General features: G+C 37.2%; 1 protein-coding gene across 1 annotated transcript; it reads right to left on the bottom strand.

Moving 5' to 3' along the window:
• Positions 1–598: 598 nt before the first annotated feature.
• Positions 599–27,394, bottom strand: LOC145980395 (uncharacterized). The gene is made up of 6 exons (XM_083113467.1): positions 27,317–27,394; positions 19,648–19,754; positions 17,684–17,821; positions 10,191–10,453; positions 9,405–9,492; positions 599–5,631 (listed from the first exon to the last, which is right to left on the bottom strand). The coding sequence occupies exons 2-6, from the start codon at positions 19,667–19,669 to the stop codon at positions 3,815–3,817; spliced, it is 2,328 nt and encodes a 775-aa protein (XP_082969593.1). The 5' UTR covers positions 19,670–19,754; positions 27,317–27,394; the 3' UTR covers positions 599–3,814.
• Positions 27,395–27,866: the final 472 nt, after the last annotated feature.

Genomic DNA, 27,866 nt, shown 5'->3' with positions numbered 1-27,866 from the left:
TTAATGCCTGACTAGTCCAACTATTAGATAATTAACATAACCAATGCTTATAACAATTAGCAGTTATAGTTTCCGACAACTGGCCCTACCTTCTTCACAAGACACATGGCTAGCACATGTCCACGCGAGTGTCCTTAGAGAAATTGGCAACATCGCAGGCGTATGTGGAGGCAGATCCGGCATTAGGGAGGATTTCGTAAATACAATAAACATCACACCAGAAATGAAAAACACTAATTTAGAAATTTGTATTAGCCTCCCATAATTCTCAGCATAACTTTCAACATGTTCTGCACGATATATATATAATGTAATAATGTTTATATATGACACCTGAACTTCAGAATAAGGAACAAACGCCTGATTTCTTCAGACTTCTGAAAAATGTGGGTTAGAGGCCCCAGATGAACCCATCTAGGGCCGGCCCTGTATGGTGGCCACATGCCACTTCAAGGTTTCTCATGAAGTTAAGGTCCAAGTTTAATGAAGCTTGTCCAGAATTATATCCTGTAATTACACTCTGCACTAGACTGGGCATAGTGGAAAAGACAGTTAGCAAGAGATCTGTGCATCTATTCTGTTCAGGAGGAAGACTAAACAATAAAGCACATTTGCTGCAGCTTCAATTATTCATCTAATATATCAGGTGTAAGAAAATGCATTACAATAAATTTGTCATGTAGTATATTAGCTGGAAAATTTCATATATCAGTGCTACCAGATACTTCATTCTGTTGCAGAAGTTTGCTTGATTCAGTAAATATGGTAATGCATAGCAAAATATTTGGTTCTACATTCATTTTATATTTCTCTCAGCAAGGTATCTCACTCTCATTTTTAACTATTAAAAATCTTGTAAAATAAAACTGATCCTGATACTGGGATCAGGCCAGTAATGTTTTGTGGGGGAGGATAGATACTCCACAAAGACATACCAATTACATAAATATCTTTCCCACTTACAGAAGCTGATTTATGATAATTTATGCTTGTAATTTGAAGACAATATACAAATTTCAGCAGTTATACGAGGAGTATTCGTAAAGTAAGTACCGTTTGCAAATATTGCAGCTGTAGCGATGCAGTCGCGACCGTGTGAGTTCTCGCTGACGTCCTTCATCCATTAGCTAGCCACAGGCACGCGTGGGAGCAGATCATGCTTTTTCTTCGTAGTTTTCTGAAGGTTTGAAATGTTCAAGAAAATCAATCAGCCCGCCGACTGTGAAATCCGGTCTGTGATTTGTTTTCTCAATGCAAGAATGGTTGAATTCTTGCCTAGAGGACAGACCACCAGCAAAGATGCCTACTGTGACACATTAATCTGGCTGCATTGTGCAATTCAAACCAAAAGACGCGGAATGCTTAGCGAAGGCATTGTGTTGCTTCACGACAATGCTCGTCCGCATACGGCTCAACAAACTCAAAATGTCATCACGTCATTCGGCTGGGAACAATTTGTTCATCCGCCAACAGCCCTGACTTGGAACCAAGTGACTACCATCTCTTTCTTCATCTGAAGAAGAAGTTTCTTGCTGGTCAGCATTTCGACGAGGATGACGACGTTGAAGCAGCAGTGCATGGATGGCTTTCGTCACAGGCGGGAACATTCTATGATGATGGGATACAAAAACTACTGCCACGCTACGACAAATGCTTGAACAATGGTGGAAACTACGAAGAAAAGTAGTTTAGGGTCTGTAGAATGCCATGCAAATAAAAAAGGTACGAAACTATTTTACTTTATTTTTTACATCCTTTCGGTACTTACTTTCCAAATACGCCTCGTATTTAGGACTAGGTCGATCCTTACACAAATTCCCACAGAAACAAATACTTGAATAATGTAACAAACCAAATTAGTTCAGAATATTTATGATGTTAACGTATAAAATGTACTCCACTGGAACTCTCCCATATCAATCTGCAAGAACTTTAAAATACACACAAGTTCACATATGGGGAGAGATATTCAGAATACAGAATGTTCACCGCGAGACTCCAACATTTTGAAAGTTTATTTCTTTTTCATGTGAGGTCATACTGTTGTGATTCCAACAGGAACAGAAGCAGAAAATAAAAAAGTTTATGTTGTAATGTTGCAGTTTGCGCTAGAACCACAGAGGTGCTAAAACAAATTGTTTCTAAAATGATGATTCCAAAAAAGCAAGCACAGGTTGTGTGGTGGTATTTGATTTTGTGGCTAAAACATGCATGCATGTTTAATTTGCCTTTACTTCCAACATCGCACCCCAAGATAATCCTAGCACCACAGCTGGAACCCGGCATCCAGGAAGAGGTTGTAGAAAATGTGCAGAGATCATTCGCAAGACATTCTTCGTGCCAGCACGTGCAAGTGCACTGAACTGAATCTTGTTAGTTTTTCGAGTTATACTGAAAACTTTGCGAGTTACATTATAATTTTCATGTATAGTTATGATGGCATACAAATTTCCCTTTCTACTATATTTATTTAAAATGTTGGAACTCTCAGGGAGACACCCTGTATTATAAAGCTGTAATTTAATCTCAAATTACATTGTCCCCTCACACAATCCTGGTGCAAATTAATTGCAAATTCTGTGCAATATGCAGGATATCTTGACACTATGAATGCATGCACAGTAGGGATGGGCCGATATGAAATTTTGGTTGATACCGATATAAAATTTACAGATACTGATTACCGATACAATATATAATTTCAAATGGTTCTTGAAGAACCTGAATGGTTCATTCACGTCCTTAATAAATGTGTGTTTCGAGGCTAAATTGTAAGATATTTATAGATATGTCAGATTGGTAAAATAATCAATAATTTTACTGATATGCCTATATCAGCTGATACCAATACAGTACCGATTAATCTGCCCCATACAAAATACACAGCATTTACAAACTCCACAATATACTTAGGACTATTGGAAAAGTATCGCCAATCCATCCGATAAACTGCATGATCCAATGTTGAGAAACTACGTTAGTATAGTGACTCTCATTTTTAGTTACCATATTAGAATCATTGATTGTTCAATATAAACAGAAAGCTACAATAACCGCATAAAGGAAACATGTTAATTCTACTGTGTGTATCGGCACTTACACTGTTGTCATGACAGGGCTTCTTAAATTACTTTCTAACAAAAAGGCTGCCTATAGCGTTTTGTTAGCAAAATCATAATTGAAAATTTTGATTTGCCACGACTTCTTGAACCTGCCTCAGAGCTTTGGTTATGATTAAGTAAACAGAGAAACAGTAAGCAACAAATCAAGTTAGTGTTCAGTTTTGAAAACTGTTATATAACTTGCAACCACCTGAAGCACTGTTCAAATATTAAGCAAGCAATGCATTGTGGTGTGCTGGCCTTATTTTTTCTTCAATATTTCAACTTACTTCGCGCAAACGTTACTTAGTTATTTTACATATATATTAATGCATTAATTTTTAAAACTTAATTCATTTTCAAATTTGAAAAACTAATTTATATGTAACTGGCGATAAAATATTTAACTACTTAACACACATTGCATTAAACATCCCTACAAAATTAGTGATTTGATCTTTTATAAAAGGTTTTTATATAGATCTGCCACCATTAACAGAAAAATAAAAAAATAAAGCATACAACTATTATTAAACAAGCTTTCATGCGTAAAGCTCTGCAACATGGGAATGTAATGCTACTTAATTATAATAATAAACATTAAGAACAAGACACATTTGCAACTACTAAAAAAATTTAACCAATCACATACTTTATAGAATGGCAATAAAATTATACTAGTATAAAAACTACCACTATGACTACTACTAGTGCTACTGTTGTTGCTGCTGGAACGCTTGGTCAAAACGAGGCAGAGGCGTCGAACTGGAGGGAGCCGAGCTCTCGATCTCCTCTGGTACGAGAAGCGGAGGAATAGTTGACGGAGCGATTGAGGTTTGACTGGAAGGTCCTGCAGAGGATGAAGACACGGATAAGCTGGCAGAAGACGTTGCCGAAGCCAAAGTAGAAGGAGACGACTGCATCAGATGGAGCAGTTGGCTCTCGAGAGAGGCGTGCGACAGGTCGGCGTTGGCTGCGGAAATCCCAAGATCATCGATTGATCCAAGGTCGAGTTGCGGGTGCTCGTGCAGCCCCTCAATACCTGAGTTTCCTTCCTGAGGTGATAACACATCACTATCCATTGGTTCCACTGTGCCTTCCGAAGAGTTTCCAGAAGGTATAAAGTGCATTAATTGACTAATATCCACATTTTCTGGGGGTAGATCCCTTTCGGTTTTGATGTCTTCGTATAACTTAAGGTCCATGATGTCGGATGGATAAGGGGGTGGCGGGGCTGGGGGCGTTGTCGGGTAGAAGATGGATTGGAGAACAGGTGTCTGCGTAACGGTAGACACGGCGCGAGAACTACTGGATGGACCCGCAAGCATCTCGCTGGGCACAACGCAGGTCTCTTGTTTGAAGTCATAGTCTTGGAGGACGGAGCTTTGATCGATCGTATCTTCTTGGAGATAAAATGGCGAATGAAGAACAGGCAGCCCGGATGACGTTGACGGACGTGGTTCCTCCTTCACGTCCCTCTTCGACCTTGCTCTAGCATGGCTCTTTTTTATATGCCGCACTAAATGATCTTTACGTCCGAATCGCTGCGGACAAAACTGGCACAGAAAATCTCTATTCCCGGTATGTACAACGAGATGCCTCTTCACATCTTTCCGAGTGAAAAATTTACGTTCACAAAAATCACATTTGAATTTCTTCTCGCTAGGATTCTTTACGGTTCTCGATCCCGCATGAACTTTTAAGTGATACAAGATTTCTTCTTGAGACCCGAAAACTTTACTACATATCTTGCACTGGAGGTTACCTTCCTCCGCAGCATGCACGGCTATATGTTTACGAAAACTTAGATACGAATTGTACTCCTTCTTGCAACTTTCCTTTTCGCACTGATAAACCTTCTTATTAGGGTTGTGTATTTTCATGTGATTTTTGAGGTGGTCTTTTCGATGAAAACACCTATCGCAAAACGAACACTTGTGCTTCCGCTCATTAGAATGTATTAATACATGCCGCATCAGTTTGAACTTGGACGAAAACCCCTTCGTGCATTCGTTGCATTTGAATGGACGTTCTCCCGTGTGAGAGTACATGTGCTGGCCCAACTTCCCAGGGCTGCTGAATTCCTTTTCGCACATGCTGCACTTGTGCTTCCCGCCTTTGGTAATTCGACCAACGGATCTCTGCATAGATTCCGTTTCGTACCGCTGCATGTTTTCCTCATTTTTTTGATCCTTCTTGCTCTTCTTCAACCTTTGGCTTAAGACTGCTGACGGTAACTGTTCGTTTCCCAACCTCGATTGTAGTAAACTCCCTTTGGTGTATTTGCGCAGGACCATCATTCTGGACTGTTGAAGCTTGGAGAGACCCTCGGGTTTCTTCAGCAACGGTCTCCTCACAGGCATTTCATTCGCAGTGCGACCTGGGCTTTCTTTGACGGAAGGCTGTGCTTTGGAACAGACGTGTTTCTCCACCTTCCCGAGGGAGGGGAACCTCTTCTGGCAGTGTGTGCACATGAATTTCTCCCTGGGACGAAGCTGTCTGCTTACTTTCGGTTTAGTCTGGCTTGGCCCTTAGGACACAAAATGAAAGCATTTTATCATTTTAAAACTTTTTATATCACAAAAAAAAAAAAAAAAAAAAAAAAAGTGGAACCTTGATTTTATGTTTTTCAGGGGACAAAGTTGAAAAACCTTAAAATGCAACATTTAGGAAAATTTTATAGCATTTTACTATGTTGGGACCATCAAATTGAATGTATAAAGCAGGAAAATGTAAAATCTGGGTTCCAATCTAAATAGCACGAAGAAAGATACTTTAAAAGTCTGCCCAAGCTTTTGACTCCATCCTGAAGTCATCATCGGGGCTGGTCGAGTGACGGCAAGGAAGAAGCAGCTGAAGTTCCAAAGTCACTCAAAGCTTGGACAGACTTTTAAAGTGTCTTTCATCGTGCTGTTTATTTGTTTAGTGTGGTATTTAACAAAAAAGAGAGCATATACGTTGGCAGTGAAAAATTCAAAACTCACATTTCATAAACATACATGCTAAAATTAGTCATATTGCCAGATTCATACCTTTTAATTGTGATGACGATGGACGATAAATACAGATATACAGTCCAGGGTGAAACTCAATCTTTGGAATAAAACATGGGCCAACATAAGCAACAGTCAATTACGAATCAGAAGTTGATGTAAAAAAATCTAAAAATCTTAAAATTGTTTAAAAATTATAATTCTACTTATTTTACTAGATATCAATGTTTAAGCTTTCATTTCTCATAAAGGACATGAACCCCGTACTTGTGAAAATGATTGGATAATTTGTCACAACTAAATGTTTAGTGGCTCTAAAAAATCTTAATCTAAGAATAAATAACAATTAAGTGCCTTGTCGTTTGCAGCTGCCTGTAACATTATGTCTTTTCAATTTCTTCAAATATTTTATCTGTGACCAGGCACCGAAAAAATGCCCATATGTACATATGTGTGTGTGTGTCTCTGTACTTGCAACAAAGTGAAAGGTTGATTATCTGTTGTAGAATTTTGCGACTGGCAAATGTGATTAAAAGGAATGCAATGACCCTACACAATGACATCAGAAAACATAGAAAAACAGAATGAGAATGCTACAAAATGACCAATATTTTTCAGAAATGAAAAATAAAAATAATGTTTGCTGGTATCTTTGTTTCCTGATTTGACAAGTGCCTTAACCCTTTCGTTGCGAGATTTTTGCATTCTGATATAGATCCCACTGTATGGTTTTGGGGAAATTTTCGGAATTGCATAAATTTGTAAAAAAAAAGTGTTCTTAAGTACTGATATGAATTCTACCACTATTCTTTGAACATAAGACCATAGACAGGAGTCCCCTTGGTCTTAGATTTTCATTGTTATTGAATTGGTTGATCGAGTTTATTTTACTTCCCGTTTTGTGCCTCTTGGCTAATTTGCGAAGATGGGGATGAGTGATGAAATTTATGAATGGACATTCACAAAGAAACAAGCCCGAGCGGGATTCGAACCCGGGACCCTTGACGTTGCAGCACGATGTGCTAACCACTCGGCCACAGGGTCCGGCTGTTATTGAATTTGATACAGTGGTATGTCCAAGGAGGTGGGGGGGGGTCATAACCCTTCTGCTTGGTCCAGTATTCCTAAAAAAAAAAGAGCAACATCAAAGCAGGTAAAGATAGCAAAATGAAGGCTGGCTACTAAAAAAAAGTTTATGTACCCTCTCCACATTTCGAAAATCCTGCACATGTCACCGAGTGGATAGATGTTCCTTGTTGCCATTCTTGTTTACATACACACAGCGGTACACACTTTTTCACTTGTTCAGAACCAAAGCCAGTTATTTCATTACTTCGCTCAACATGAGCAGTGACAAGAATATTTGAAATCCACTGCAGTTGCTATCCATTTGACAATATTGAAAAAAATCGACTGAATTCGCTTGCAGCAGCAAAAGAGTTAACAAAGTTGGTGACTACATCAGCAAGTAACTGAGGGCACAATGATTCAATGCATAATAAGTCTGTGACAAACATGCGTGGTGTGGAGTCTTCTAGAAGAAACTTCCTTTATGAGTAGCTTCACAGAAACAAATAATGTAAATACAGAGAAGCTTACAGTGCTACGCCAGTGCACCAAGTTCCAATGAGGATGATGGAAGTGTCCACCGAATTTAATAGAACAACAACAAAACACAGTTTTGCGGAAAAGTGCATATGTAAGTTTATCTAATTATTTAGTATCACATCTCTCATTTCCCCCAAAAAATATACAAACAGTATGTTTCACAAATATATGTTACTTGAAGAACAAATACTATAAGTGTTTTGTGGCCACTTCCTTTTGTTATTGGTTCTGACATATATTTGTTCTATTTAAACACAATATTTCCCCTTTTTCAAACTGTCTTTATTAGGTGAGGATAGAATAATGTTAGGGTGGTCTCAAGTTGATTTTCATCCATATTATATTCTATCTTTCGTTATTTAGTTACAAAAGTGCACATTTCTTGTCAAACAATAAAGCTTGAACAAGTGTACATGGTCCCATTATTTATTCTCAATAGTGATGACCAGGGAAAGGATTTTAAGGTGCAAAATTATGGTCATGAAAGGAAAAAAAAAGGTTCTGAAACTGTTCAATGCTCTCATTTTCTGTACCTTCTGTACATAATGCGCGTGGACCGCAGAGAGAGCTGTGGTTCTGCCAAATATGTTTTGTTGAAGTTTGTGTTTTCTTTCGCGGGTTTTGCTACATTATCTTGGGAACTATTGGGGCTGCAATGATTATATTATACCATTTTATAGCTCTCGTTCTGCTCTACAAAATGAGACTACAGGATTTTATGTAGCCGCTCAAAAAGAGTAAAAATCATTTATTTTTCTGTCCAACTTTTTTAACAAAACATGAAAAGGAAGGAAAAAGATGCTGAAGCATCGAACAGGGAGTCAAAAGGGGATAAATGTTCTACTCTCACGAAAAGGTGTCAAAAGGTGCAACAAAGTGTGTTCATTTTACTAGATTTCATGTCCTAAAATACATATCTCAAATGATAAGTATGAAAACAGCTACATTTTTGAAAAGGTGCTGCAAATTAAAATCCATTCCCTACTGATAACACAAGGAACAATACATGATTTAATTACATGAAGATTTGATTTTCATTATTCTAGTTTATGTAAATCACTATAGTCTTTAACGTGATAATGAAAGCCTTTCTCCTAGTTATACAGCACATGCAAATACAAACTATAAATGGAAAGCAATGGAATATGCAAGAACCATAATAATGCGATATCTTCTAAAACTTTGTTTCCTTCATTACTTTAAAAAATAAATCTGTATATTAACAAAATGCACCGGTTTTCAGTATGTTAATAGGTTTTATCCTATTGAGACCTTATGTTTCAAAATCACCGTAATTCTAAACTCATAAAAACATGCAGAAGTAAGAATAAATTGATTTACAATAATCCCAACAAAGAATTTATAATTAATTCCATATTTTCAGTCAAAAAATGAAAGGGAAATATGCTTAACTTTCTTACATTTTATGCATGTATCATATAGGCAAAATTTTTGTGTAATTTCCAAACTTGATTACACAAAATAACTCTATCCTAAATATTATGAAGTGAAAATGGTACAAACAGATGTGGGGAAATTTAAAACATTACAGCATAGGAAAGATGAAGTGTATCTTAAGACAAGATCTTCAAATCCAGCTGAATGCATCACGTGCGAAAATTTCTCACTTCAAAAAAAATATGCACAATAAAACAGACAAATCATTTCAAAAACTAAAGAAGAAATTCACAATCTCACTTACCCGAAATTCTCGAAAGGGGTTCTGCTCCCACGCTGAAGGCATATTCCTTGGCGTACCATACTTTTAATTCTGTGTGAGGTTCAATGTCCTGAAATGCAAACAAATATCCTCAAATTTCTCAGCAGAATTTGTTAAAGAAGTGCATGTACTTTTCTTATCCTCAAACTCATTTCTGCCACTTCTGGTTAACTGCAAGGATGATGATGAGGAAACTGATGATAAACACTCTCAAAGGAACATCAATTCCAAGGTTCAGACTTCAACCCCAAAAATTTGGTGGCATGATTGTTAGTGTTTGGCCACCGAGGTAGCAAAGCCACATAGACATGTGGATGGACCGGGAGAGCTTACAAAAGATTTTCAAACTGCCTAGAGCTAACATCACTCCTATCTTAAAGTTTTTAAAACATTATTTGATTTATTTATTTGACATTGCTTTTCTGCCACTTTCAGGCTAATTGAGAAGCTGTGGATGAGTGATTACATGACGAAATTTATAATGAAAACACTTGCAAAGAACAGCCATGACCAGGCTGGAATGAGCCAGATATTGCACACAAAGTTTATCAATGTTTAAGTCCACTTCATGCACACATACGTTAATTTGGACTGGATCTACAGTTTAAAGCAAGTTAGGCTGCCAATGCTAATAATTTTTGCTGGACAAATATGCAAATTATATGCAATATATTTAAACTAAAACGTTTATTTTACATACAAGTTTACCAATTTACATACATCTAATTCAAATATTGTCATAAATTAAAATAAAAAGAACAAACTCACCTTTATAGTAACGAAATATATATCCGATTGGTACTGGAAGGCAACCAAATTTTGTTCAGTGGCCTCCTTCGCTGCTCTCACGAACACCATCCAGTTGCAGTTCTTCTCATCACTTGTGTTGAGATAAACGGGGTCCTTCCCCTCTGCGAACAGCTTGAACTCCAACTTACCCTCGGAGGCGCTGAACGATCTCACTTTCCTTGCTTGAAGGGGACCAAAACGAGTTCTCCTCTTTACAGTTTCTTTTGCGAAAACCGAGATACCTACAAGGAACGTCATATTTTGTTACAATCCCTAATTCTTACGTTCACCACACACACCCACAGAGAGGGAGAGGGAGAGGGAGGGAGGGAGAGAGAGGGAAGGAGAGGGGGGAGAAGGAGAGAGAGAGTCAAATCAGCCTTGAATGTTTGCAGGGGTTACAAAGTAAATGTGAGAAAATGGTAAAGCTCCCTCCTGCACATTGAAATTTGCTGTAGAGGCCCACGAGGGGATAGAGATATTAATAAAGAGACGGCACCTCTGAAAAATGCCCTCCTCCACCTGCATAAATTCGAAGGTATTGTCCCAGTGCCTTAAATTATACCATAACGTCAGTTATGCAAAATATTTATGGAATTCGCCGTTTATATTTGTTCTTTATACTTTATTTGTAATTTCAATTTTTTTTTTACATTATGATGAAATGGGATAAAAGGGTTATTAGTGGAGACCGGATTTCGAAGGGAATTCCTTTTTTATTTTTTTAACACGGGTCATGGAATAAATAACAACAGTGTTGATAATTATCTTCCATGGTTTTGGCTTCCCTTTTTCAGCCCACATTCACTTTTCCCCGTTTTTAAAACATTTTCCTTGCTGGTCCCTTTATTGACAACATATCAAATATTTTGAAGGACTGTATTTTCCCTACACAAAACATTCAACAATTGTCTATTTGGTGCAGTTTAGAAAGAACAAGCACATTCTACCTTCACTTCCCTCTATGAGTGTTGGGAGTTATGACATCCCCACGTATTTTGCTTCTATATAGGAAGCAAACTACGTGCGAACATCGTACCACGTAATGGATAGTTTGACTGGGCCCCCATTTGCTAGAGCCATACAACTATGTACCTGTAGTGAGAGCAATAGACCTTAGTAAATAATTATAAATTATAATTAAATTTCATGTTTATTACACCCAAATCATTATAAATTAAATGCTACTTACTAAAAACACGAATTCTAACATCACTAACATTTATATAAGTAACAAGTAAATAACCTTTACTTCTTGGCACCTAAATAGTGTGTTCACCCTCCTGTATATGTTGTATAGTTATAGGCAATATTAATTGAAATACTTAACTGAAGTAGAACTTTTCCCCAGTGTGTGCATGTAGCTTTGCTACCTGAGACCAAGTGGGCAAGCAATTCTCCTGGCTCGGACACGAGGCCTCGATATTACATAGCACGACGTCAGAGTATGTGATGTAGCATTGCCAAGTCTATCGTACAGCTATGAAATGGAGTGGTGATAGAGTTGCAGCGATTGTTGAAACAATGTGATCTGGACTTACGCAGCAACAAATGAATTGTTGGGTTGAAAGTTTACTTATCTGCTAGATTTTGTCTTTTATTGTGAAGTTTTTTAGAATGCGATATGATCCACATTTTTATGTGACGTCACCAGTAGAAGATATGTCACTAATGTATTTATTTTTGTAAAAGAAAGCGTAATTTCTTTGTTATTATATGTAATAATGCAATTTGTTTGTAATGTATATCTTTTGTTTATTGTTTATCGTACTTTATGCTACATTATGGGTAATTTAATGTATCTTTGTTTGCAAGAGTGCACTATACGAATTTGTATTTCTAAAGATGTATAGATGCCAGTTTTGTTGATATTACCCTTTGTAGATAGTGAATGATTCATCTGTACTTGAATCTGTGTTCTCGAAAATAGTATAAAAGCGAGGATGTCGTGTAAGAAATCATCACACTTTTTCGCCACGGATCGATGAAGCTTTTAAACTTAAAAAGAGCTCCTCGGTGTTGTGCATACATCTTGGTATGGTAGTTTGGGACGCAAGCTAGGCCTATGTGATCATAGGTACGCCGATAGCCATGCATTGATTATATGCACAATACTGCAACCATTCTACGTCAAATAATAAAGTTAGCCTGAGGATTAATTTGGAAATAAAAGGCTAAAGAGCAAATATTGGCTCAGTTATCATTGCATATCTCTTGGTGTGGTAGTTCGGGGCGCAAGCTAGGTCTATGTGATCATAGGCTTGCCGATAGCCACGCATTGAGTTTATGCATTTTAATTGAGTCAATTCATCGACAAAGCGAAATCCTCGCCTTCGTCTCAAGTATAGTTGCATTATAATTGCAATAAATAAAGAATAAAACTTTTCAGTTTATACATACGACAGTAATGTGGTTTTATTTCTCTGTGCTGTGAATATTGTCTTTGCCTAACACTATCCCTGTACCTGAGAGGAGTCTGTGTACTTCACCGAGTCTCATTGTTCACCGCTGAGTATTATTAAGTTTAATATTAATAGTAAAATAATACAATGCATGAAGTAATTGGTACGTGCTTCAGAACGTGTCAAATGGTTTTAACTTAACTGTGTGACAGTGATGACAGTATTAAGTGTCAGTGAAATGGCAAAGCCAGGTGCAAGTGGCAGGAAGCTATGGAATACTGTAAGCTGTTGCAAGGAAGATTTCATCGAAACGGATGGTAAGATTATTTGCTGTACTTTGCCTTCAAAAAAAGAAAATGAAAAAGGACTATAGTTCATTCTTGCACCCCATTAAAATACTATTTTAAATGAAAGTGCAATATATACCATTCATATATAAAAAGGGATGCATTAATAATGAATCACTTTTTATATATGAATGGTGTATATTGTGCTTTCATTTAAAATAGTATTTGTAGTGGAGTGGAAGAAAACTAGTCCTTCTTTTTACTCTTTTTCGTCCTTTCTAGAGGAAAATTTACCCCTTTAAAATCCAATCTCTAGATATTAGTAGGGGCATGCATATTTCGTTTTTGACTAAAAAACGAAATTTGAAAAAACACATTGTAGTGTTAGTTTTTCATGTTTTTGAAAGCTTTGAGATGCATTTTGTGACCATGTTTTGTCACGAAATAATGCGAAATGAACTGCAAAAAGCGAAATTAACTCTTAAACATGAAATTTAGGGTTTATTCACCAACGCGACACCTTCTGAGGTCTGAATTATCCTGAGAGTTATACAATTCCCGGAAAATTGATTAATTCTGCTGTTAATGTTGGAGAAGCAAAAATGGACTCCTTTACACAGAATAAACTTAATACTCTGATAACTACATAAATGGGCTATTAGAAGTGAAATGTTAATTCTGTGGAATAAGTGTAGTTTTTAAATCAAATTTAGGATTATATTCACAATTTTAAAACAAAAATGTATTTTTATATACCACTTTTCATCCAATTTTTCACCGCTATAACACCGATATTTTATTTTATTTACCACTTTTGAACCCGAAATTGACTCAGTTTTTGTACCGAAATTTTGCTCTTTTATTTCCCAAAAATATGTGCCTCTAGATATTAGGTTAAGGATTTAAAGTTGACAAAGTTACTAATTTGTTAGTAGTAGGAAGATAAAAAGCCTCCATTTGTTGTTTATGAAAGATAGGGTGGCACAGATTCAAAATTTCGGCCATTTATGGAGCTGATAAATAAATGAATGACACCTTTTTGCATGCATCTACGCATATGGGCATGTTGCAGCCTTCTAAGTATATGAGGAAAAATTCCTTTACCTAAAACCTTCACATTGATGTTAAAAAAGGGGGTGTAAAGAGCCCCTTGAGAAAGGTTGTAAAGGACATATGCAACGCAGGAGACTACAAAAACTTCCTCAGAAACATTGTAAGAGGCCTGCTCTTCTCAAAAAACTAAAAGTATTTGTTAGAACACATCAACCCCTCGCACCTGGATGAACAGCTGGGAAGATTAAATGCTTGTCCGAGATGGCGAACACTTAAAATAACATTACACACAAAACACATTGGAGGGTAACAGTTTTGATTACTACCAATTTTTTTCAAATTCATCAATGTGGTTCCCCCTTGGGCCTGGCAACGATTGGTCATCGCCATTTCCATGTTGCGCGCTGCAGTGGCCTTGTACCGAGGGTGTTAAGTGACTTTTTGAGCCACCCTGTATGTCAAGAGATGATATTGTCAACCTTCATGATGCAAAAAGTGCTTTCAAAGCTATCACCGAAGTTGCAAAATTCCCACGCCACACTCAGGCTACTGAAAGATACGTTAAATTAGTTACTGAAGCATCAGAATCAGTTTGTGGCCAGGAACAAAGAGATGGATTTATCTTTTCAACTATCAAGTCAAGAGCATTCATGAAAACATTTCACACTAAGAAAGAACATAAGTTGTAAAAGTAATTAGTAATACGATATTGGGCTATATGTAAATGTAAAAGTTTAACATTGTTACATATTTTGGGTACTAATGGGTACTTGGGGAGTTTATTTTATGTATTTCGGTAGCACAACTTTATGGTTGTATTCAAATATCTATATTTTGCATTTGTTTACTTAGGAAACAGGTTATTCTGTGTTTCAGTTCAGGAAAATAAATAAAAAGTTATAATTTTCGGTGCGTAAATGCCGATTTTCAAAATGATTTTCTTCAGTGACCCTGGGACACCACTAAAAATCAAAATTTTTCTCTGAAATTGTTAGGGTTAATTAACTGTATAACAACACAGCTTTTCCCCACTACCGGCATGTTCATTTTTTGAAAAAAAAAAAAAAAATTGCCCTATATTTTCAGTCCACCTTATTACGCAAGCATGCACACTTTCAATGGATAATGCATTTTACGTTGGCAAGTACTGTAAGTATCGTAGACTAGTGAGAATGAATGTAGAAGTAAATGAGAACCTTAGTAGAATGCATTTAGGGACTTTATTTTAATGCTAAGAGTCCAAACCTGGCCTGCCTAACCTAACTACGAAAACATATATATGTACAAAATCTTCTGTAATCACTAAAACTCCACAGCGTGTTGACAGAAGTAAATTGAAATCAAACCATGTTAAAATTTCATTCGTAGCATGATGAAATCACAATAAAACAAAAGGAACTTGGGGGGTCCAGCCCTTGCAGCAAGTGAATGATTGCTGAGATGACTGTGTCCAATGTGAATCCAAGTAAAAATTACTTCTGGATGGGAGGGGCAGTACAAGGAATGCCACACACCAACGGCGGGCTTGATACAGCGAAGCTTGTTCCCCATTACCTCATCCCCCTCCTCCTGTCACATGTCAAGGGAACAACAAAAAACATTCTGCACGTCGCCGTCTAATTCAAACTTTCGGTGCACTACTACAAAAACATTGATTTTTCCAGAAACACAGCAAATTTCTCTGACATAACCAGGAATTTCCCAGACTGGTACACAACCTGGGTGAAATAACTTAGCATTATGCTGATGAGAGTATTATTTTTACTTGTTCTCTTGGGAGCATCAGGAGGAACAGGACAGGTTAAGATTTGTTTGCGTCATAACTTGAAGTTGGAAGTTGTTTGTCCATAAGCAATACATGGGAGTCTACAAATAATTATTTATCATATACTTTACAGATCATATCAAGCTTAACCCTCAACTACAGTTGTGACGTCCCACGGACCGGAGTGTTCGTTTTGCTTGTTACCCTGCCAGTAGTTTTGACCTTGAGGCTACTTCAGTACCTTCCTCAACTTCAGTGTGCTGTGACAGCATGAAGGGAAAGGTTATCTGCTTCTGCGGTGTTCTATTTATAAACTGCGGTCCCGCGTACGTCACGACTGTGTTTGAGGGTTAAAATTACCGATGATTTATTACGATCAGTAGACAAGAGAATTGCAGATTTTTATTTGTGGCATATACTGAATAGAGGGACCCGCGGTTTTGACGAATGAATGTTAAACAATAACTAAGGACTAAATTCACGTTGATCAGCTGTGTGTAAATACTTAGTTAAGAGATATTTTGGATTTTTGGATTGGTGTATTTGTTTTGCTTAAACTCACAATATAAACAAAATATTTTTTTGAGGGAAGTTAAAAAATAATGTTTCGCTCTCAAAACTACGTAATTGTGTTCGGTGAATAACAAAGCATACGACATGATTAAATTCACATCATTTAAAATATGTTTTGATATATATTCCTTTTTTCATAGAGGTCCTGTGGACTCTGTTAGTACCCAAAATGTTCACGACTGTGGTTAAGGGTTAATAATCAACTTTAAAAAACACATCCACTTGGAACATGGGGATAAATTCATACTCTCTCTTCTCTTGTAAGGGGTGGCCTTCCACGTAGCACACCCAATTGTCAACCTCACTTCCATGTAGTACACCCTGGACAGCATTTTGCAGACAAACGAGGCTCTGGCGACTATGGCCAGTATAATTCTGTGTGTTGCCTGTTTTTTGTCCTTGCGTGTGCTGAGTGCCCCTTATAGCCTCAGTTTTTAACGGAAGTCAGAATATTTTAAGATTTTAGTAATCAACGTTAGAGTTGTTATTTGTAACAAGAGCCTGGACCCCGTCAACACATGATTTTTCAAAGCAAAAAACTATTCAATCTGTATTGTATTAATCTATGTTGGAATCTTTTCTTTAAAAAAGTGTTATTGTTAATGTTACAATACGTAATGAATTGTTTAACTTAAATCAGGAAAAATGAAGAAACTATGGAAGTATTAAACAACTATGTAGTAACCATGGTAAATTGTAAACAAAATTATGATATAAAAGAGCTAGATTTTTGTAAGCCTACGGGACATTCTCCTGGTTGCCGAAAGGCTGATGGTTCAGGGGACGTTGGGTAATATCTTGCTTCAATCTTCGGATAGGCTGGTGTACTTGTAATCCATTTGGCAGATATTCAACAAACCCAACTCTGAATAAGGCATTCTCCTGCATCATCAAATGACCAGGGTTATAAACTTCGGTACAACTAATAGGTTGAGGCCTACAAGTTGTACCGGGTGAATTGTCTGTTTGAAAAAGTGTTTGTATAACATCAGAAGTTTAAATAAATCTTCGAGTAAAAAGGTCTTAATGATCTTTCATTTCAAACCTACATAGGTGATAATTAAAAATAAATCCTACACCACAGACCTCGCAAGGGCTTGGTCCTACTAACCCTTAGAAGCCTTTGAGAAGTCCGATAAAGGGGTTATAACCAGACTAACCTAAAGCCCTACAGGCAGAAGGTGCGTGTCATAATGTGACGGGTGCAAAATAGCCCGAGTACTGACGCACCAAAAATTTTAAAATCAAATTCTAATTCATACTCTCTCATGATGTTTGGTGGGGTTTTTCTTTTGTAGCAGTGGCCATTCCGATTATATTGAAATAAATGTGTACCAGGTACAAAACTGTCACTCTTGGCCTTAATCATCAATTAATAAGACTGTTACGCACCTTGTTCTTCTTCCTTTAGCATAAGCAAATCGGGCAAAGACTGTCTGGCTCTGCTCACAACAGGTCTATCAGGCACAATTAGCAAAGGACCATGCTGGTTGCATTCTCCAGTGTTGCTTCTCTCACAATCCTCACACCCTGCAAAGAACATGGAGTCAAATGTTAACTCACACTAAAAAAACATTAGCTTAGGTTCCAACTATTTAAAGATCGTTACAAGTCATACACGAGTATAAGGAATTCTTTTACAATACTGGAGATGACAGCAAAACAAGTTTCAGATTAACAAACTAATTTGTGTATTTGAAAACCACAGGAAGTATCACTTCAAAAGGAATTATGTACAAAACGTCCATGCTTGTAAGTCCCCACCTTTTGAACCATTATTGTATACATGTGAACTTACACCTGCACAATTACATATATATATTAAAGAAATCATCACATACTTTAAATATTGTATGGAAAATAGTTGGGAATGGATGCTAACACTACTCTTTTGCATACTACATTCAGAATGATGAAATAACGTACTTTTTCATTATCAATGAAAACAGGAGTATAAATATACTCATATACATACGGAAGTCATTATTTTCTCTAAGCAAGACAAAAAGTAGAAACATAATGGAATAAATTGTGAAATTATTTACAGGAAAAGTAAAATACAACTTGATTAATACTGCAATGTATGGTTTATGAAATCATCAACTGTGTATGACAAATAATATTATTACAATGTACATTTTTGCAAATAATCTCTGTGATCAAAGTTATCTGTACAAATTTTCCACAGTTGTTCTAAATTCTGAATTGAATTATTATTCAATAATCTTACACCCTGATGCCCTAGGCTGTGTTTTGGATGTACAAACTGAGTTTACATGTGGATAAAAAAAGGTAACTGTATCCTCATTCATTCCACCTTGCCATGAAAGCATGTAGGAAGTGATCTCAGCAATACTAAAGATGATGTAATCAGCAACATGCTCCTACCACAATCACTGATTACAGGCTGGATGAACACCAGAACAGTTTTATGCAAGGAAAAATTCACACTTGAGATTACACATCCCGGAACTCTGATCACAGGTTAAATGAAATAAGATATGCTTAAAGGAACACCCTTGTACATATATATGATTCAAGAATACCTTGCCAATTCTATGATTGGTTGAGGATGACTTTTGGATACTTCAGCACATGTGATCCTTTTGCACCCTCCGGAGTAGAGGAAAAATCCCCTTACCTTAAAGGTAAAAAAGGGGTGCAAAGAGCCCCTTGACAATAGTTAAAAGGGCAAGTTGTAAAAGGTCAAGCACAACACATTAAAAAAAGGTTAGGACAATCTAAAAACATCCTCAGAAACAATATAAAAGGCTAGATCTTTTCAAAAAACTAAAACATTTGCTAACACACTGTCATTGTTTCCCAATATAGATGATAAATTCTACAAATAAAGCATTTTACTTTTATTTCAAAGTATTTCTAAAACGTATATAAATATGCGGTAAAAGTTTACTATCCGTGGGCTATCCATCCCGGAATCAGTGCGAAATTGAAACAAAAAAATTATTTTAGTTTCAAATTTTTGACTCAAATTTCCCACCGATTACGGGCTCCGCCCCTGGGATAATTGACTTACCGCCCCCAACCGCTAACAGGCCTCGCCTCCGCTCTGCCCCCCCCCCCCCCGGCTTTTTCTATAGACCCCCTGTTAAAGGCATGTTAGAAATTGGCTGGAGTCACCTGCTCCCAAATGAGCCCCAAACTTTAAAATTTGAAGAAATCAGTTTCCAGGATATGGAAAACTTACCTGAATTTCACACAAAACACCTTCCCGATGTTAGACAATACTACAGGAACTTATTATGGTAAGTAGTTTCTTCTGTAGAAATGAAGAAATCTGTCCGACGGATAGTAAACAAGTACCAATGATTGTACAGACAAAAACAATTACTTACACAGGTTGGAGTCATTAAACATGTTATGCCTGATAGATCCAGGCTTCCATTAGTATATTGGAATTGGAAACCAGCAGCTTGAAACAGCCATGGTGATTTTTCTTCACCTGTAAGTAAATATATTATTTTGCATAATAAGCAAGTTATTTCTTTTATCCACCCAACACATTGTACATGTTTGTTTGTTTATGCCACTAAGAAAATATTATTTACAAATATGGCAACACTGCATCTATTGATAAACTGCGTACTCCCATTCAAAGTATACGAATGGAATGATGCCTAATACTTGGTACCAGAGGCGATGATATAGTACAAGCAATGCAAGCACTGCTTGCATTATTCGAATATAATTTAATGTACTTATGTTTTAGCCTTATTGAGTTTCCATCGCATTCGATTTCGCGAAAAATTACGGCTGCAAACTCCCTCAGAAGCTCTGTAGGAAGCAAGAATAACGCACCCAAAGGCGTCACATGGCGAAGCATGAAATTTGGGTGGAAAACGTCCACAATGCTTTTACAAGAAGCTCTGCTTTCTCAGCTTGCGTGATTTCCGAAAATAGCCGAGCTCAACCGAAAGCAGAAGAATATATTGCCACCAAAAATTAGTAACGAATATTTGGCTTCATGAAGATGTAAACAAGATCGCAAATATAATAATAATTCTTAGTCATAAAAAACTAAAATAAGTTATTATCACTGTTCTAAATTCCATATACAGAAGGTTGTTCGCTTTATGTCCGACCATTTTTGATGGGTACTCACCTTAAGAGATACCGTGCCGCCACCACCGATCATGTTCTATTGGACCCCCAGCATTGTGGACTATCGCCCAGCATCACAGTTTTCATTGCAGCAAGCTCCAGTGCAGGACAGGCATGGAAATTCTGTCCCACTCCTCCCTGCAAGCTTTCCATAGACCATCCAGGGTGCGCGGGCGGCGATGAAGACATCGTTTCAACAGTCCATTGGACTGGCATGTGGGCTTTTCACAGGAATGTCTTCAAACGGAATGACATGAATTGCTAATTCCTCTGCCATTTGCTGATAAAAATGTAGTGATGTTCTGGCGGTATAACTCGAAGCTGTTACCTTCATTTGGTGCAAAGGTACATAAACCTTAATCTTAAAACTCAGCTAGCTTATCTACAGGGTAGGGTTCTTTGTAGACAACGAAACCAGACAGGATGCCTTCCAATGGAGACGTTTAAACGAATATATTATTTAAACACAGGATACATGGAGTAAGAATATTTACATGATAAGCTACTTTCTTCTATAATTTTCTTGTTTACAGTCAATTTTCATCTCAATATGCTTTTTATTATTTATTTTCTCTATTTGAATATTCTTCTATCCTGACTTCCTTCGTAATGGACAGATCTGGATCTGGACTTCCTTCTTAATGGATGGTCTGGATCGGGACTTCCTTCTCAATGGACGGTCTGGATCTGGACTTCCTTCTCAATATGTAGGATCTGGACTTCCCTTAATGGACGTTCTGGATCTGGACTTCCTTCTTGTCTCTTTTGTTAACTTCCCTATGGATTTCAATTTAGGTTTTGACTATTTAACGAATTCCTTTATCCTTTTTCCAACTTTTTCCTCTAAGCTTTGGGAATAATACTAATATCCTCCCTTGGGGCTGCAATTGGAACGCGCCACCACTAACTAGGTACAACAGAGTGTATACTTGGTGCAGCCGATTGACATGCGCATCCAAGTAGGTGCTACGGTTAAACCGCGCAACCAAAAAGTGCTGTGGGGCGTCGATCGGAACGCGCTCGCCACTGATGTAAACAAAATTTCTCCTATGGGAATGGTAAATCAATCAGACAGATGCAATATCTGTTCAAAGACACAAACTTGTATCAGTGCTTTGACTTCCTTAATTTTCATATTAACTTACATGTGATCACTGATTTGATTTATAAAATATATATATTAATTTACTTCTTTCATATTTATTCTTTGTCTTCTTATAATATATTCTATTGTTTTTCATCTTTCCAATTTGCTTTGTTCTTATTTATAAATTTATTCACATATATTATGCCAATTCTTACCTTGCACGCCTGGTGCTGCCATCTCTATTCGTCTTTGGCAAACTATTCACATTACTTGGTCCTATTGGGTACGTAACAAAGCATTGTCCATATGGATCATCACCTGGTTCGCGTCCATTCCATACAATTGTGGGATGTCTCTCCGATAGATAGGTGTCAGAATGGAGTCTTGGAAGTATCTGGCATTCACCTTCATGTTTTTGTCCACCTTGCGTATCATCAACTTACACTCATATCTGAATCCTGTCACAACCATAAAGCCACGAGGGATACTGTCCCTGCACTGACGAACAAAGTTGCTGCTTCGCCCCTTGCCGTCAATGTCACGGTATGTGATTGCCCGAATGTGACCACCAGCAGTGAGATGGACACATGATTCATCCATTGTGACAACTTTCTTCCATTTGGAACCCCCCAGGTACTTTTCATACAGTTTCCTGCAGTTCGTCTTACGTTTGGCAATGTGACGTGGTAGAAGGTGGTGTACTCGGGCCTTCCGCACACACTTCAACCTGAGGCGCTTGTGAATTGTTTTGTTCACAGTTGACGGTGCGAGGTGAAATCTGTAGGCCATATCACGTTGAGTCGGGGGATTTTCTTGGCATGCCAACCGACGGATCCCCCTTAGCACTACGGGTGACACTTTGCTTGCAGCCCTTCTCCTGGTGGTTTTCGTGGATGAATGTTTCGCAAGGAGAGCCTGTTGTGTGTAACGGGCACAATAGCTTTTGCAGTAGTCACCCCGAGTGTTAACCAATTCTCCCGACACTGTTTCACAATGCGTACGTATGAAAACTTAGCATGGAAAAGGTATATTACGTAACCCTCCCAATACCGGTTGATTTTCGGTGCCATTTGATAACATTCACTACCAACACTCACGCACCTACAAGGTCAGACACAACACTGTTCCCGCCAGCAGACCCATAGTTCCCGCATGATATGCTAGGTGGCAGCACCAAATCGAAAATGGTCGGATATAAAGCAAACAACCTCTGTAGAATCATATTATATTACAAATTATTTTAGATTTCGCGAAATGTAAAAAAAGTAAAAAATTGACATTGGGAGTTGGGACGAATAGTATCATGGGGCGAGATGGCAAAGGGCGAGCGTCTGTGTTTCCAGGAATTGGAATGTACACCCCCATGAAGAGTTTCCCCAGGGAGGGGGACGATTTGACAGACCTTGGTCTACACCCTGCACCCAGCTCAAATTACATCAGAAGTGTTGACCGCTACCAGTGTTTGCAACTGCCAAATTATTTATGCAGTAATTCAAGTGAGCTGCTACTCAAATTTTACAACTACATTCAATAAATTGACTACTTTTGAATAGAACTCGGGGTGAAAATAAAGCTATCTGAAAAAGAACTATCTACTGATATTTGTACACAGCACAGAAGTAAATCGTATACATTGTGATTGTGAACAGAAGAACATGTTTTAAGTTTTATTGTTGAGTTCCTGTTTAAGTCCACTTTATGCACAATAAGGCTAACCGGGACTGGAACTACAGTTTAAAGTGGGTACTAATAAATAAATAAGAAATTCCGTACACCTTTAGTCGTATGCGGAAAGTTTGCATATGCAAGACGTTTACTACCGTATGAATAACGTTACCTGGAATTTTGAAAGTAAATGTGACGTTTGCGTATCATATGGATTATTTTTAGTACAGTCACTTTATTATGATATTTTGTCAAATCCAGCGAACGGCCAATGAGGCTATAAACCTTGAACCCCACCCCACTCCCCTTTCGGCATGACTACGCTTCGATACTGCTTTCTACACTGGACATAATAACAAGAGTTCACTATAACAGCAATAGATCACGGAGGACCAAGGTGTATTGATTTAAACCACGTTGATCTAAATCACGATTAAATCCAGGTGAATTTTTTTAAAAAATATCACTGATTTAAATCACTTCAAAGAATAATTTATAGAATCAGTGGCAGCGAGGGGGCAGTTCCCCCTCCCCCTTACTTTTTGCCACTTTTGCCCCTGCACTATGCTAAACCTTATGGAGCAAGGGAAAGTAAACTGTCCTTGTCCCCTCAGTTTCAGCACCTTGCCCTAGTTTTTGAACCCAATCGCTGCCACTGTATAGAATAATGTACATACGATTTTGTAGATATGAGAATCACTTTTGATGAAAGTACATTAATCTTGTAATCATTTAATGGTGTTTATTAGGCTCCAGGAAAGATAAAAAGGGGTTCCTGATACTACCACGACACCAAATTCTAACTATGTTTGCCTAACCTAACCATGCGCCAATGGTTCGCAATTATTTCAAATTTCTAGATCTTGATACTATATCAATAATATAAATATAATATTTCTATATAAATATATAATAACAATATAAATACTTCTGCATTTTATGATATAATTACATTCATATTTTACAATTTTATAGGACAAAGCCCCGGGCCCTACTTATCATTTTATATACTGCATTTCTTAGGAAAGCTCTGTCAAAGAACCTTTAAAAATGGCTCATACAAATGAGCACATATTAGCAATTAACATATAATTTTGCCAAAACTACAGATATGTCCTACTGTTGAAAACTTTGTAATTCTAGTCTGTCATACATTCATAAATAAAATAGACAGAACTGAAACATTTATTTATTATGCTGTGCACAAAAGGTGCAGCCCTTCTATAGTATACAGTTATAATGTGTCACATGGTGGCAATATATTTACAGATCAGCCATTTGAACAAGCATACAGTGGTCTGTTGCCAGTACATTAGATAAAATAACAGAACATTCCTGAAGTTACAGGCCTGTTCAGGTGTGCCACAAGGTTAAAGCTTAGGTTTACTGCTGTTTCAATTGACAACACAAACTTCGAGAATGCATACTGCACTGTAATAAAATAAACAGTATAATCTAACAATAGAGGAAATTTATCCAATTTGTTTGAAATTTGGGCCTCGTAATCACGAACCTGCACTTAAAATTTGGCGCTTATTTGGGGGCAGGTGAGTCCGGCCAATTTCTAACATGCCTTTAACAGGGGCTCTATAGAGAAAGCCGGGGAGCCGGAGCCACGTTAGCAGTTGGGGGCGGTATGCCAATTACCACAGGGGCGGAGCCCGGAATCGGTGGGAAATTTGAAAATCGAGGGTGTAGAAATAACAACTTAATTTACATTATTTTGCTGTTTCCACGTCTGAGCGCCAAATTTCAACTGTAGATCAGTGATTAGGGGGCCAAAATTAGTGCCTAATCTCAAACAAAATGGAAAAATTCCAGTATTGTAAAATCGCTCCAAATAAACTTCTTCACATGATATGATGATTCATTTTATTCCACTGACCATTCTACAGTGGTTGTCCTCCCGCAGATGGTATGGAACATGTCAGTACATTAGACTACAATTAACAATTAGGCCCAAGTTAGTTTTGTTTTATTGAGATTTCTTCATGCTACGAATGCAATTTTTACATGGTTCGATTTCGATGTACGTCTGTTAACACATACTGCGGAGTTTTAGTGATTACTTAAGGTTTTGTTCAATATATGCTTTCATTTTTAGGTTAGGCAGGCCAGGTTTGGTTCTCTTAGCATTAAAATAAAGTCCCTAAATGCATTCTACTAAGGTTCCAATTTACTTGTACATTCAGTCCCACGTTTCTACGATATTTACTGTTGTTTGTCAACGGAGAATATCTTGTCCATGAGAAGTGCGTAAGGTAATTTTCAAGTTGTTTTTTTTTCAACATAAATAACTTTTTCTAGAGTCCAAACAGTGCTCATTACTTTAACGAAGGTTCAAATTTCGTGTGACAATGATTTCGAAAATTCTATGATAATTAGTCATTGTGATAGGAGAAATCATAAAACAATCTGAACCGTTACCGTCCACCTTATGCACAGAGAGACTGATCAGGACTGGACCAATAGTTTAAAGTGGGATACGAACCTCTGTGTGCCTACACTAGGTATCGAACCTAAGAAAATTTGCAGATGTGCACACATTCAGAGAATGTGTAACTTATTTGATGATATGGTAAAACTATTAAAGCCGGGAATCGGATTTTTTCAAATTTACAGGAGAAAGTACTTACGGATTTGAATTTCTGTGTAATTTCGGAAGGTCGTAGAAGTGTTTTCTCACATTTTTCAATGTATTTGATTGCTAAATCATGTATTTTTCTATAATAATGTCCGTCCGATGCATGAAAGCTGTTGCTTGCATTTCCATCCACGTACTTGAACCGGATGTTGCGAGCATCTGATGACGTAATCCCCGGCAAGTGTTTCCAAACAGTTTTTTTTCACTATATTGCCCAACCTAAAGCAACCTAACCTTACCGTGATGGTGCGTGGGGCTATCGTGAATGGTTTTTGGGGATATTCGTAGATGGTCATACTATCCCGAATGGTTTTTGGGGCTATGCGGGAATGGTTTTCGGGGCTACGTGGGAATTTTTCTGTTAAGAAGGTTGAAACACTGCTTTGCCGTTTGAAACACAATGTTAGTCAAGATTTGACCGCCATTTTGCATGTTGCAGATGTGAGAAAAGAACGAACAATAATTACTGGATATGTCGACAATAGATACTAATTTCGTTAAAAAAAGCAAAATCCCTTGTTAAACAATCTTTCACAATGCAGAATAAGTAAGTACAAATGTCAACAATTACAGAACAAAAGAGTTAGACAATTCCCAGCTTTGATAGTTTTACCGATGATATTTGACATGGTGAAAATATTCCAAAGCATACAAATTAACACATTATTCAAAGATATGTAAAATGTGAAAGTTACAGAAATGAAAGACTATTTGTCAGTTTTGCTATTTTCTACTTTTGTAGGGTGTACTTCTATTTTATGCATTCACATCTTGTGTAACATTTAATTAATATTTGGACTCTACAATAAATGGATATTTGTCTGTACCATAATATTTTAAAATAATGAACAAATTATTCTGCAGCGCAGCAGTTCATATTTGTAGATCCCCAAATGTATTTTTCATTAACAATTAGAAGTAGGGATAAAACATGGAAGTCATGTAAATTGTATTTAGATCATAAATACAGCCAATAAGACTGTGCTGTTCTCCCATAATGTTACATCTGAAGTACAGTGTTGTGTAGAAGGGTATCATTTTATTTTGTTCTCATTCTTGTCATCTGTTCTTCGTTATTTGATATCGCCCTAGAGATAATATTAACTTTAAATTAAATATAATCCATACTTATGACAGATTTGAAAGGTACTTTGTGAATAACTTTGATTACCTAGGATGAAAAATTTCAAGGAGATAACAAAAGGCAACCAGTAATAAAATTAAAATTTACACATATATAATATATATACTTGTAGGTCATCGGATGGAATAGTCACAGTTATATCCTACATTTGAAAATATTATGTTTTTATGCCTACACCAAACCGGGCTGACCTTTTCAAACATTGTTTTGATTACGACGCAAGAACCATATCTGGCACGTGAGTAAATAAATTTAAAAGTCTTCTCAGGAATTAGATAAAAGAGGACAACTGTGACAATTGATTTATAATTGTTTGCAAGATGTAAATTGGTGTAAAGATAGATAATTAGTAATAATTCATACCTTCTCGAGGTCGTCATTGTTTTATTCTTTCTTCGTCTTACAGTACTCCCTCTAACATCGCAAGTAGACATGTTTTGATTGTGAATCATGGGAAAAATTACGCGGGAATGTTTTGGCCAACAGGTGGCACTAGTAGAAAATGGCATTGTCCAAACCAACTCAATCTTCACAATTAAGTTTAGTGTTAAGTAGCGTAAATTTTCGGCATTAGAAAATTCGGGACGAGAAATGTATCACACGTTTCTGGGCTGTAAGTTAGAAGCTATTTGTGTTTCACATGCATACTTTCATCATAAGCGATCATAACAGTGACATCAGGCCAATCAGTGGATGTTTCTAGGGGTGTGCGGGCATAGAATAGTTGCGGGGTCCCGAAAAGTGGCGATCGGAATCTGGAAAAAGTTTACCTTTTCAATTTCTACTTGTTATTTCAAATCGTCATCTTTAAAAGTGGGTATTCTTCTGCATTGTCTGAAACTTCTCGAAAATTGTTAGTTTTTATTTCAGAAATCCAAAAACAATCATTTAAAGGGGAAATAGTGTACTGTAC

This window comes from Lepisma saccharinum, chromosome 27, assembly GCF_977018435.1.
Source record: "Lepisma saccharinum chromosome 27, izLepSacc3.1, whole genome shotgun sequence".
NCBI lineage: Eukaryota > Metazoa > Arthropoda > Insecta > Zygentoma > Lepismatidae > Lepisma > Lepisma saccharinum.
This window is presented reverse-complemented; position numbering and strand designations above follow the sequence as displayed.

Excerpts from the sequence above, each read along its gene's own strand:
- LOC145980395 (XM_083113467.1), bottom strand. The coding sequence starts at position 19,669 with ATGTTTAATGACTCCAACCTGT. Across the intron at positions 17,822-19,647 it reads GTTTAATGACTCCAACCTGT|GGTGTGAGGATTGTGAGAGA; the intron begins GTAAGTAATTGT and ends TGTTCTTTGCAG. Across the intron at positions 9,493-10,190 it reads TATATTTCGTTACTATAAAG|GACATTGAACCTCACACAGA; the intron begins GTGAGTTTGTTC and ends TTTGCATTTCAG.